Below are 12,723 nucleotides of genomic sequence, written 5' to 3'. Positions count from 1 at the left end.
GAAAAGGCTTCGTGCACTTTTAAATCACGTGTCACATGTGAATCACATTGTACACTCGTTCTGTAATGTAATTGAAATATTTGGTATCCTATTCCACCTTGATTTCGACATACATCTGTGTCCAAATGACCATTTCTGACTACAGAATCGACTGACGGTTATATTTGTTGTGACTTGAAAGAAAGAATGGTGAAGCTGCGTTTTCACGGCCTGTGTTAACAAACGCTGCTTAACGAAAACTGCTCTTACAACCTATACCTTCGATCATTTGGTGAAGACGAGGATAGTGTAGTCAAAAACATCAAAAGAGTTTAAAGACTTTTTTCGCGTTTTTTAAGTTTCTTTTCAGATACATTCCTGAGCCCCGCTTGCGTTAGGCATACGTTTCCCAGACACCCGAGCTCGCGGTGTCACGGCTAGATTGGCTCGTCTTCACGCTAAGTCCTCGCTCACTCGCGCCTTTACGCCAATCCCGTGGCTCCGGAGCGCTGATTTGCGTAGAAAAAGCGCGAAACCAATAGGGAGCGACAGCAGGGAGGCTTTTTTCAAACTCCCGGCCAATGTGTGTGCGCGAAATATTTACATAGCTGAGAGGCGAGCCAATCCTCGTACAGGGACCAGGCTCCGTGTGCGTGGAGTTGCCCAATGGTGGGCGAGGAGGGCGGGGCGTGTGGTCTGCACATTGTTAACATGTTATGAGCAGAGGCGTGTGAGATATCGATCCAGCGCGCCGGGGTAGTTACGAACTCACTTCTGCACCTCCCGGGGCAACTCCACCTGCTCAGCTGAACGGAAGGAGGCGAACACGGACGGGACAATGCCAAAGAGGAAGGTAAGAGGGTCGCGCTGGTGCCCGGACTGCGGCGACGTGCTTCGCGGGCCGCCTGCTCTATCTGAGAGGAACAGCGGCGCGGTTTCCTCCGACGGTTACGCGTCCGAAACGTCGCGCGGGTGAGCAAATGTGAAGTTGTTGTTGTTTTTGTTGCTTTTTAAATGCGACACGCGGCGGCTCTCGCGGGAGCTATTCCGCGTCCCCAAGCACAGCGGCGCGATGCATATTCAGCCCCGGTGCGGGCTTTGCTCGCGCCTCCGTGGTCGTGGGTTATTAGTCTGTACCGGAGTCGCCGCTTCGTGCGCACTCGCGCTGAATGTCACTCGGCGGCGATGCTCGAGCGGCGCCCGTTTTAATCAAACCCCTGCGGTCCTCGCTCCCCTCACCTCTGCTAACTCTGTTGGCCGCTGCTGAGTCTTCCTCCTCGATCGGCGTCACCTTCATCGATCGCCAGAGGAATCTATTATTTATTTATGGCATCATTTGAAGCGACACCCTTTCTCCTCCTCCCCCATTGCGGCGCGGACCCGTATGTAAGCGGCCGGCTCGTCAATCACGCGGAACTGTCTCGGGAACGCGCGAGGCGGCGCGCACGCACGCACGCGATGAGCGTGACAGCCGCTCCAGTTTATTATCGGTTTGTGTCGAGCTCGCAGCAGAAGGGCAGGATAGCGTGGACCGTGCGTGCACGCAAACGCTCGAGCGTGGACTATGGTGACGTTATAGGGACGGCGACGGTTCGCTCGAGCGAGATCTGCAACTCCGGGGGAATTCGGTTATCTAGCGCGAGACGTTTACGTTGTAGGTCAGGACTCTGCGTTGCAAGCTCGAGCACTGCCGTGCAAACGTGCATCACCCCAATCACCGAGTGTCTGGACAGCAGAGATCCGTTAGTAGACGTGGCAGTGTCGGTTGTCGAAGTACATTCAGTCACGACTGAATACTTGTTCAAACCAACAACACATGGGTGTTGTAGCGTTATTTTTTTACCGATGAAAAGTTTTCATATTTGGATCTTATTTATGAGAACTAACCTTTTAGTCTTGACTAGAGTCAAGAAAGGTGAGTCAACTGTTTTCTGTGGCTGCTCGGCCGGTATTGCATGTAAATTTGAATGTACAGATTATTTTTAGGATTTAGAATTCATGGGTTGATTTTGAATAATTGGAAACTCAGCTTCCAGGATATATTTCCTTAAGTTTAATTAAGATCTGCATATGGTTTTATTTTATTTATTTTATTTTTATTCGTGGCAGTATTATTCAGTTACAGAACAATTAAGACTTGGATACTTGGCCCTTTTAACAGGCATGTATGCACAACGCAAACACACAGTCTTGTTTACTGTTCTTGTAGGGATCACATAATGATTATTGCAGCTAATTAATTCTACATCTAACCTTCACCTCAGTAACCAAAAGTAAATAGTTTGGCTCTTAATTTTACTAATTAATTGTTTGTTAAAAAGAAAGCATTTGCATTTATATCCATGGGGCACTACAAGATCAAATGTCATATGTTCATATCCTTGTAGGAACATTTGGTACATACATACACACAAAATATTAATATTTAGCTGCCCTCTGAAAGGCAAGCTGTTGTGAATGACATTTATTAGGATGCTGAGTTAGGACCTGTACGGAAACCTCTTTTCAGCAGTACATTTTAGGGGGAAAATGCAGCCGAAATGACATTTGTATATTATGACTGTTATAAGCACAGGTCACACTTTCACTAGTGTGTTAGCATATCAAGCTGTAAACAAAGGAGTAGCTTTAAGATAAATAAAAGCATCGCATTTGCATTACAAAAATGCATCTAACAAACTAATTCAACATACATGTGCATGTGGTTAAATATCAGGGTTTTTTTGTGAAATGGCACGATTATTACAGCAGGGTTGTTTTGACCAGAAATGTCCTGCTTGACAACATGTATATGTTCACTTCTCGCATCATAAAGAAGTCTTATTTTATCTTATTGATTTAAGCTACTTTTACATAGACTTATCCTACAAAACCCCAGTCTGTCAGAACATAAACATTTACATTTTTCTTTCACTGCAGTAAATTTACAGGTTTAAATATTCATGTTGTCTTTCTTCCAGCCATTCAAATGCTGGTAATGAACAGGCTGAGGAAGAGCTCATGTGCACATTCACAGTTTCAGATACACACACCACTAAACCGATTACTGTGTGTGTATGTATGTATGTGTGTGTGTATGTATGTGTGTGTGTATGTATGTGTGTGTGTATGTATGTGTGTGTGTGTATGTGTATGTGTGTGTGTATGTGTCCTTCTCCAGTCACCTGAGGGAGCAGAGGGGAAAGACTCAACTAAAGTCACAAAGCAGGAGGTAAGTCCCCCCCCACCTGACACACACACACACGTTTGCAAACTTTCCGGCAGGGTTTGTCCGGTGTGCTCATGGGCTTTCTTTGTCTGTCTTTCTTTCAGCCCACACGGAGGTCTGAGCGCCTGTCCTCAGTAAGGCTGATTTTCATGCTTCTCTCCCAAGTTTTATATTAAGTGAATGGACCGTGTGCGGTTGTTCACGTAGATACGGTCTGATGTGGACAACAGTTTAATGCACATTGTAATTATCTCGAGACATTTTATTAAATTATATTGACATATTTGCAGAACTCTGCACTGTTATCCTGGGAAGATCAAAGTGTTGAATTCCACATGGGTTTTCAGAATGGGACTGTGTGTCCTCTGTGCTGTGTTGGGTGTGGAGCAGCTGTAGACCTCCAGACATGGTCCACAGCCAGCTCGGGTCTCCAGTCCACCGTTAGCGTGCCTGAGCCGTAGTGCTGTGATCAGTTAGCATTTGATGTCACTGTTCAAGTAAAGGGATCGTGTGTCCTGGGAGAGACAGTAACGTGTTCCAGCTTAGTGCATTCCTGCAGGCTGGCAAGTGGAGGTGTGGCTTGTGTTGGGGAGAGCCACAGATACCTGACCGGCACCACTGACAAAAGATGCAAGGTTTTTTTATGCAGCCTTAGAGAAACTACAACACTTTTATTGTATCTCCCACTGATTATAGTTTATGTTATGGGATAACTTGTCATCTGTATTTGCCGTTTTAATGCATTTTTGCAGTTTTGATGCATTCATATCTATGTGTAGTCTTCTCATTGTAAAGCTTCATCATGTGTGGCATTAGTGTTTAATATAGATGTGCTCATATGTTTTGTCAGATATGTCAGGACAGTCTAGCCTCTCTCATATGTTTTCTGCAGTGTTTTAGTAAAAATTTTCTTTTAATAAAGATGATTGGAGCTTTTGGTACAAAGGCAGATCTGGGTTTGTGATGTAGATGTTTCACACCCTTATATAGACCGAGCATTCCGAGCAGGTGGTCCCAACCCTAATTATTCAATCTTGTAACTACATACCTTTTTTATTGTTAATTTCATTTACATGACTGGGTACAGTCGTTACAAATAATAGGCTTTCTTAGTAATAACTAAGTAACTAACAGGGCGTTGAGGAAGGGATGGTCGATGGCTGTCCGATACTTTCGTTCTGGGTGCAGTGTGGCTGTGTGTGTTCATGGACTTATCTATCTTTGACCAACAGAAACCAGCTCCTCCTAAACCTGAGCCCAAACCCAAAAAGCCTGTGGCTAAGGTAAGAACACACACACACACGCACAAAGCCATGCACACATGCATAAACCCACATACACTCACAGGACGCATCACTTTTTTGCATGCATTTTGTATATGGTTTCTATTTTGTTTGCTATAATATTGGGCTTTAGTTTTCTGTTTGCATATGTAGGTATTCTATCCTGTTCTAGTGCATGTATATCAGGCAAGCATTTTTGTATCTTATACAGAAGGTCGTCTGTAATTGTTTGCAAAAGTATTTACACCTTTCCTATAAGGTTCATGTAATATTATGTAGAATTAATTTTACAAGGTTATATACAAAGAAGTTCAGTATTGCGTAAGCATTTATTTTCACTCCTGAAGTCCTTAGGTTTAAATTTAGATGGAAACTATCCTAACAAGCAAGATAATTAGTGAAATCTTAGTGATCTTAATGAAGTATGGTTTTGTGCCTTGAAATGGTTTACTAGAATTGTGAACCCTACTAAATTCAAGTGGATTTCAGGACTGTAAGACTGTAACTGAAGACCAGCGAGCATTCTGAGTAGGGCACAAGTCATTGCATTGCACAGATCAGAACTAAGGTACAAAAAATGAAAATCTCTAAACATCTACTATTTCATAATCCATAATCAAGAAATGGAAGAGATCTGATTGGAAATGTTTTGAAGAGCCTGGATGATCTTGTCCCTTGGCTGAGCTGTGGGGCTGGGAGGAAGCTGGTTGAGAGGTGTCGCTATGAGCCAAACCATAGTGTTGAACCCTCACAGCCGCAAAGGGCTAAGATCCCAGCAAACGTGCATAAGTCAGCAGTTTCCAGCACGCAGCACAAAGCCTTGAATACAGAGCCATGACTGACTGTCTCAAAGCTCACCTAAAAAAGATGGCAATATGTGGGTGTGGGAAGATGAGCCAGAAATCAATCTGACTGGGTTAAAACGTTGAGCAGCTGCAGCACATATGGACCATCGTGGAGATGTGAAGCCCAGTAGTGCTGGTGGAATCGTGGTATGGAACTCTTGGGCATGGAAAGGTTCCCAACACCGAATGCTAAATGGATCTGTTAAGGCAACCTCTTTGAGTTTTTCAAAGGCTTAAAGGAGAAGGAAGAACAAACAATCTGAAGCACAGCGCAAAAAAGAGCTAGGAGCTGCTTCGGAAGGACGTGTTCTGGTGTTTCAGCCACAGCTCCGATGTGGAGAACACCATACCAGGGCTCACACATGGGTACCTTAAGTGGCCAAGACACTTGAGAGCTTGAATAAATAAGAATGAAAAAGAAATCACCAAGTCAGACTGAAAAACACTGAAGGACTGTTGCTAAAGTTGCTTCCATCTTTGGCTTCCTGAGTCTGGAATACTTAGGCAATGCCCGTATTATATTTATTTATGTTTTTTGTGATGTTGCTTTAGCATCATGGACAGAATTTTAAAAAGCCACCTGCCTCAAAACTTCATCATAAGTAGTGTCTCAACACATTTGCAATCTCTGTAGTATTTTTTTAAATTGTAATTTGGGTTGAGGTTGTGTTTCTCACTAACCCCAATCCCATTCATTTATTTGTCCTGTTTATAGGGAAGTGATTGGATTTGTTTGAATTTAGAAAATAAAATATGTTTGGGTACTCGTGAGTTATCTTCTCACTGAATGCTAGTTTGTGCAACGCCACTATTGGGACACAGAGCTCTGATTGGTTTTTGCAGAAGCCATCTGATGAGAAGGCAGTGAAAGGAAAGAAGGGAGGAGTCAAAGGGAAAAAGGAGGAGAAAGAGGCGGAGCCTACCGAGAATGGCGAGACCAAGCCAGAGGGGGTGAGACTCTTGTTAATGCTTTGCATTCAGATTTCAGTGACAAGGTCTATGAAAAACCCATTCAAATTAAAATATACTCCTAATTCATCATGTCATATAAACACATTGTTCTGTGTCTTCATCTGTGTCGCTGGTTCCATGTGAGGAAGAGAGAGGTTTTTGTTTATTTAAAAGTTGAAGTTTCCAGGTGATTAAAGTATATGCCCTTAAGAGTTTGTGGCATGTGATATTGCAGTATTTTTAATCCAACCAATCAGTAACAGAACTCATCTGAATGATGACATAGATAAGACTGCCATAAATGTGTTTGTAGATAAGCTCTGGTTTCTGATCTACAAAATGATTTGTATTAATCATGCCCTTACTGCACTGCACCAGAAACAGTTGTCTGCATATTTGCTCAGATACCTGCTAAATCTCCAGCCTCACTCCCAACTTCTGCTGTAAACTCATGCAAGTCCACAAGTCTGCTAATCGCATGCATGAAGTACAGCATTTTATGAAAAGCACTTACAGGAAAAGGGATGGTAATCTTGCTTTATTCAGGGTAACAACTTTCTTTATGTAATCATAACCTCTGCCCGACTTTCCTTTCCCTCACACACACACAAACACAAACTCTTGCTCACATAGATCTGCTTCTCTCGCTCATCTGTCACTGTGGCATGCCTGAGAAGCGTCTCCCCCACCTTCCTGTCCATCAGAGGACAGAGGGAGACAGTGAAAGTAGAGGGTATGAGAGTGTGAAGAGTGACAATTCAATGTGTGTGTGTTTATCTATAAAGTACATCTGCGGTGAATATTAAATTTTTGACTTGTCACAAATCATGCAAAACGCAAGGATATTAAAAGATGAAGCCATAAAATTGTGAGTAACTGAAATTTATCTAACATCTTAAAACGAATGACACACCTTCAAGATTATAGGAGCCGGCTTAATATAGCGCCATCCTTCACTACAGAGTGGATCAGATGTATTGATTTATTTATCTGTCCATCAATTGATTGTGCCTTTTATTTATGCATGCCTTTAGCATCCAACTTTATTTCGAATGAAAATTAGAGCATGTCATACCGTAAGAGTCGTTTTATTCAGTACTAGATCATGTCATACTGTAAGAGTCAAGTTTATTCAGATTCAGTACTAGATCATTGCACGCCATTGTTTGGCTTGTACTGGGTCAATACTTTGCAACTATTTACTGCTCTAACCCACTACCTATAATACTCGCACTAACCCAAGTCTTAAAATTAACTAACCTTGAATTTAACTTTACAGTGTAGTTGATTCTTAACCCAATAACGTATTGAGAATTACTAGAAAACCTAATAATGCACCCCTGAGTCTTGAATATTGTGTTCATATTCATTTATGGAAATGGTTTCGTATTTGTGCTCTTGCATTGGGAAAAAGTGACCTGTATTCTGTAGTCATTCCTGATTGGAACGTGCAGAAATCTGCTTACTTGTAGATGATGTCAGGGGGCTGGACAAATATTTAAGCCAGTCTGTCTTGGCATGAGAAAAATAAGGTTATATGAGAAAAAATAAAGGGTGGTGTTACACTGTATTTCCACATATAAATTAAAACATGTATCCACAAGTGTGGAATGGTCAACATTTCACTATAGATCACATTTATGGCATTAAGCTGATGGTGTGGTGTTTTTTTTTTTCAAAACAACTTACGATCACAGTTGAGGGTCGAACTTCGTCCCACCAGTGGCGACCTGGCAGTGACGGGGCTTGACCCCGCAACCTTCTCATTACAAGTCCATCCCCTTTGAAAATGAGTGGAAAAAAGTGCATTGGAGTACACTTGTCTCTTGACTTGTTCTCGTATTTCATAAGTGTAGAGTAGGTGCTAACCTGCTGAATGCTGAAAATATACTAACACTGCCGTTTTGGTTTCATCAGGTGGTACGGGTGGTTTAAAATGTGGCGGGTTTACATGGCAGCAGCATTTAGCATCCCCATACAGTGGTGTGACTGGGTGTACTTTCTCTCTCCCTCAGGACTCTGGGACCCCTGAGACCAAGGCCGAGGCCAAGGAGTGACTCTGGTTTGTTTTCTGTGGAAAGGAGGAACATTTTTTTATTCTTTATCGAGTATTTTGTAAGATGCTAACTTTTTTTTAGACTTGTCATTGTAGACATTGTATTTAGAAAACTACACTCCTCTCTGAAGTCCTATGCCTCCCAGTTCTTATAGTCACCAACATGGACTGACCCACAAACGGAAAGAAACCGCATCTTTCTGAAATGTTTCACCAGCGGCTGTCTTATCACTTCATAGCAATTAGCTGGTTGGAATTGGCATCCCATGTCATCTTCTGTAATGTAACAGCAACTAGTTAACGTGCGTACCACCAGGACTTGTAACCTAAGTGCCCCGAATGAGTAGTCTGGACATTCAGGTTCGAGTTTTTAGTGTGTACAGTAAGTGTTCAGGACATTTTAATTAAAAACTCGGAAAATACGTGTCAATTAATGAAAAAGTGAGACTAAGACAAAAAAATCACTGATTTTCATTTACCAAATTGTTGTTTTCTTAGTCTCTTTATTGGGTACATTGGATCTACATTTTTGACTTTTTAAAATTGCTAATTTGAATAAGATCGTAAACAACGGCACGTAACCATAGCAATAAACAAGGGGTTCGGACTATTCTGAAAGTCGCATACTGAAATGGAATCTGACATGTTTCTGGAGTTCTGCCTTCGGGTTTGGAATATTTGTCTGTGAAAATGTTTTCAAATAAAAAAAAAAAAAGTAAAGAAAAAACTTTCAAAAAGTTTGCTTATTCTGCAGACGTTGTGGCCTTGGAATCATCATCTGCAAGCAGACAAAGTTGTAGCTCCAGCAGTTTTGGTAAAGTTTGAATTACTAACTCAGTAGAAAGCACTTGAGGGTCTGATGAGTTACCACAAAGGCATTTCATTCATGCCTCTACACACACATGTAACCCTCAACATCCATTTCCATAGGCAAACAAATGTACATGCGTGCGCTCACACACACACACATATACACTTCCTAAATACAACTGCTGATGTCAGTGAAAGTTCAGCAATGCAACAAAGAGACTGAAACAGAAATGACTGGTTCTTACTGGACAGACACAGATCACTCAAAAGGCCAGCCAGTTAATTGTGAAGCCCTGATACTAAGAACACTTGAAAGATTTTCATTTTTGTTAACTCATGGAAGTGTAATAATACTGTCAAATTATGTCAAGGTAAATGTTGTCTAAACAAATGATCTATAATTGATCTGTTAATGCAATGTACTACCTTCCTTGTTAATGGAAATGCACTGCATGTCCCATAGTCCTGTGTGTGTGTGTGTTAGGATCAGGAATACAGGAGTAAGCAAAGCAACATCAAAAGCCACCAGTCATTTGGCCTGGTAACCTTTGACCCTTACTTGGCCTCTACACTTTAGACACCTGAGGGACTCTGACCTCCAGTGGTTGAGCAAAGCTACTGCACAAAGCGTGCAGTCAACAATCGCTCTTTTTCTACTCAACTCTCCTTGATCACTGACTTGTGCATGTTTAAGTGTATTTTGGGAGTGTTTATTTCTTAAGTTTCTTTTGCCAATGAAGCACTGAAATGGGACACGCAGAAGATACATTAGTGATGCAGATCTTTCCCACATTTTTGAGGTAAGACACTAGTTGTTTAATGTACACAAGTAAGCTTATCTTTAAGTACAGCCTTACCACCCACCCACACCCCCAAACATATTATTAAAATTATGTGAAAGGCTGCTAAATGTTATGGTGTTTCTCACCTGTCTTGGCAAGGTCCTATAAGCAAAATCTGAAATTTACAGAAGAATGAGACAAGCTAACAGTCGTAACTGAACTAAAAACTGATCACAGTTACACAACTGTCTCAGAATAGTGGACAGCAGTTATGAAGTAAAAGTTTGAAACATTTCCCTTTAGTGCTACAAGCACCTTGTCCTGACCTGAAATAGACTGTCAGAGGTAATTATCCCACAGAAATCCCTTTTTGCCATTTTGTAGTCTAGAAACCCAGCATAACCTGTATCTGGTCTATGTGTAACTGCAGTATGAACTGTGAATGGATATTTATAGTAAAATACAGGTATTAACTGAGTAGGACATTTTTTCCAGTTTACTGGGCCAGCAGAAACAGTCAGTGTGTATATTCAGGATCATACACTTCACAAATAATGGAGACAGTAGATCACAACTTGATACATACTGGCCTATAATGCTGCATTTACTTTGCTGATGCTAAACAGAATGTTTGAAATACGTTTTCAGTTAAACACCAAGATACTAAAGCTCAAGGTAAGACTATATAAATTCAAGATCTTGGATGACCATGAATACAAAATAAAAATCTTCTAGCTCAATCAGGAAATTATTTATTTTAGTGGGTGACCAGTGCTGAACCTGGGGGCCAAAAAGATCATTTGCCTAATTACTCCACTGAATAAACGTTTTCCTGAATTACATGTGGTGCTACTCATTTACACTGATTCTGGCCGTGCTTAACAGAATATCTGATAAAGTGTTTTCTTTTGCCTTTATCTTGTGCATAGCTTGTGTGTGCATCTTCTGTGGTTGCTATTAGCCGTGGATTGCTGTAACTCAGGAGCTTTAATTCATTACATTTCCCTGTTTTCTACCTTCCCCCATTTTACGGTCAGCTCGGATCTGAAGAAGAAATGGAGGACTACCGAACCTAAACGCCAGCACGCGCTTGGCTTCTTTACGCCTAGTCGACCTCCGGCTCCGTTCCAGCCAGATAAACGTAACTGCTAACGTTTGAAAGTAAAGGTTGGAGAATGTCGGTGAAATATGAAGGTACTCGATCGTCTCGCTCATTATTGTTAGAAGACAACATGGCAGCATTCGTCAGCTTCGAGCTCGAGTGCGTGGTCGACACAAGGAAGTAACGCGCAACTGCATCTGGCAACCCTGCATCAGTCCAAACAGGCGACTAATGTAACAAATAAAAAACGCAATGTAGCAGTGAAAGCAGCCCTTCTGTTAACATGCCTTCTTCCCTCGCCTTCAACGGCACCATCGCAGCTCCCCAAAACGTCCTGAGTGCGTGCTGCGCTGGGCTTGATATTCCTGCGCACGGGGCTTGCGCGCTTTGGAGGGAGGGGGCGTTCAACGTAAACGCAACCGAAAACACGCGTCCACATCTTTTAGCTCCGCCGGGCCGTATTTTTAGTGGAAAGAGACGTGTACCTTGCATTGGCCCGACTGTACGGGGCGTCGTGTCGTGTCCCCGTGCTGTTGACGAGGGGAACTATTTGCGGGCGCGCGGAAGGCTGGCAGCCCGGGCCGTGTGCGCGGGGTGAATGGAGGCGCAGCTCTTCCTGGTGCTGAACAAACACAACTATAGGGCAGCCAGCTCTGCTCTCCCCGCGCGGCCGCACGCCTGCTCCGGAGCCCCGACAGCGCAAACATGGCCAGGGACAGCAAACACGTCGCGCAGCTGAAGTCTGGTGAGTACGGGCAGCGAGAGGCGCGTCGCGGGGACGTTTGTTCCTCTGTGCTCCTCCAGCGCCCTGCTCCACAGCTAATGGAGCTCCTGTGTTCTCCCCCATCGCAGAGCTCTACTTCCTAATCGCCCGATTTTTGGAAGCTGGACCTTGTCAAGACGCGGCGGAGGTGGGTGATATTGGGATTTGGGGTTATTAACTACACCTCTGCATATGACTGTGGCATCATTCCGTGTTTTTGTGTGTTTTTAGACCCTGATACGGGAGGTCCAGGAGAAGGAGGTAAGCAGCATTGCTACTTGCGTTGCATCTCACTGCACTGTACTTTAGGAGGTTCATTTATCGCGGATTTCTGATTTAATTTTTAAAATCCCTATTTTGACCCCCTAGAATGTAACCCAACCCAGTTAACACTAATTTTCCATTGCAGCTGCTACCCAAAAGGATAGATTGGACTGGGAAAGAACACCCTGGGAGTTACGAACATTTGGTAAGGGATCCCTATAACTGAGAAAAACTTTTTTAGAGAGCAAAATAAGAAATTGAATTTCCCGCAATTTTTAAATCAGGAAAAAACCCATGTAAATGCAAAGGGAAAACCCAACCTCGGAACGAGAAAAGTGTGTCAAAGCATAAAGCCCCGAACCTGCAGTGACCTTAAGGTGCGAGTTTGGTGCCAGTTACTTTGCTAGGGTTTAAATAGTTGGGAAATGTAGCAGAAATAAAGAGACGTCATGAATGTTGTGCTGTAAGGACAGCGGTGGGAGGAGGGATGAGTGCGCCAGTGTGTGTGTGTGTGTGTGTGTGTGTATATGTGTGTGTGTGTGTGTGTGCGTGCTGGGCGGGATTGAGGCGCCCTGCTCCGTGGAATACAGCCATGCACGCAGTCAGCTACACATGCTTTACCTCACTTTATTTGAGTCAAACTGCACTTTTGATCAGGAGTTTACCGAGAACACAGCGCG

The 12,723-nt window shown here is 43.0% G+C and overlaps 2 protein-coding genes and 1 long non-coding RNA gene across 5 annotated transcripts in view; 2 read left to right on the top strand and 1 right to left on the bottom strand.

Moving 5' to 3' along the window:
- Nucleotides 1-666: 666 nt before the first annotated feature.
- hmgn3 (high mobility group nucleosomal binding domain 3) lies at nt 667-9,054 on the top strand. 2 transcript variants are annotated; one of them, XM_081706973.1, is made up of 6 exons: nt 667-832; nt 3,140-3,190; nt 3,292-3,321; nt 4,420-4,470; nt 6,159-6,266; nt 6,900-7,465. In XM_081706973.1, the coding sequence occupies exons 1-6, from the start codon at nt 818-820 to the stop codon at nt 7,011-7,013; spliced, it is 369 nt and encodes a 122-aa protein (XP_081563099.1). In that variant the 5' UTR covers nt 667-817; the 3' UTR covers nt 7,014-7,465. The 2 variants fall into 2 exon arrangements, with proteins under 2 accessions (XP_081563099.1, XP_026865263.1); XM_027009462.3 differs by lacking the exon at nt 6,900-7,465 and adding an exon at nt 8,282-9,054 and having other exon boundaries at nt 673-832.
- Nucleotides 7,678-8,306, bottom strand: LOC145653480 (uncharacterized). The gene is made up of 3 exons (XR_014119729.1): nt 8,136-8,306; nt 7,956-8,047; nt 7,678-7,774 (listed from the first exon to the last, which is right to left on the bottom strand). It is a non-coding gene; the product is annotated as an uncharacterized LOC145653480 (long non-coding RNA).
- A 1,926-nt stretch (nt 9,055-10,980) lies between the features above and the next one.
- Nucleotides 10,981-12,723, top strand: part of phip (PHIP subunit of CUL4-Ring ligase complex) — a 35,424-nt gene continuing 33,681 nt past the window's right edge. For both annotated transcript variants that reach the window (XM_035522306.2, XM_035522305.2), the window contains exons 1-4: nt 10,981-11,761; nt 11,869-11,927; nt 12,011-12,040; nt 12,189-12,248. In XM_035522306.2, coding sequence (XP_035378199.1) covers nt 11,722-11,761; nt 11,869-11,927; nt 12,011-12,040; nt 12,189-12,248 — 189 coding nt within the window. In that variant the 5' untranslated portion in view covers nt 10,981-11,721. The remainder of the gene's footprint in view (nt 11,762-11,868; nt 11,928-12,010; nt 12,041-12,188; nt 12,249-12,723) is intronic.

This window comes from Electrophorus electricus, chromosome 24, assembly GCF_041902795.1.
Source record: "Electrophorus electricus isolate QZ-2024a chromosome 24, ASM4190279v1, whole genome shotgun sequence".
Taxonomy (NCBI): domain Eukaryota; kingdom Metazoa; phylum Chordata; class Actinopteri; order Gymnotiformes; family Gymnotidae; genus Electrophorus; species Electrophorus electricus.
The sequence above is the reverse complement of the archived record's forward strand: the minus strand, read 5'-3'. Positions and strand labels throughout refer to the sequence as shown.

Bases quoted from the DNA above. Each gene is read 5' to 3' on its own strand.
- hmgn3 (XM_081706973.1), top strand. The intron at 4,471-6,158 runs GTAAGAACACAC...TGGTTTTTGCAG, and splicing joins CCAAAAAGCCTGTGGCTAAG to AAGCCATCTGATGAGAAGGC. The intron at 6,267-6,899 runs GTGAGACTCTTG...TTGCTCACATAG, and splicing joins GCGAGACCAAGCCAGAGGGG to ATCTGCTTCTCTCGCTCATC.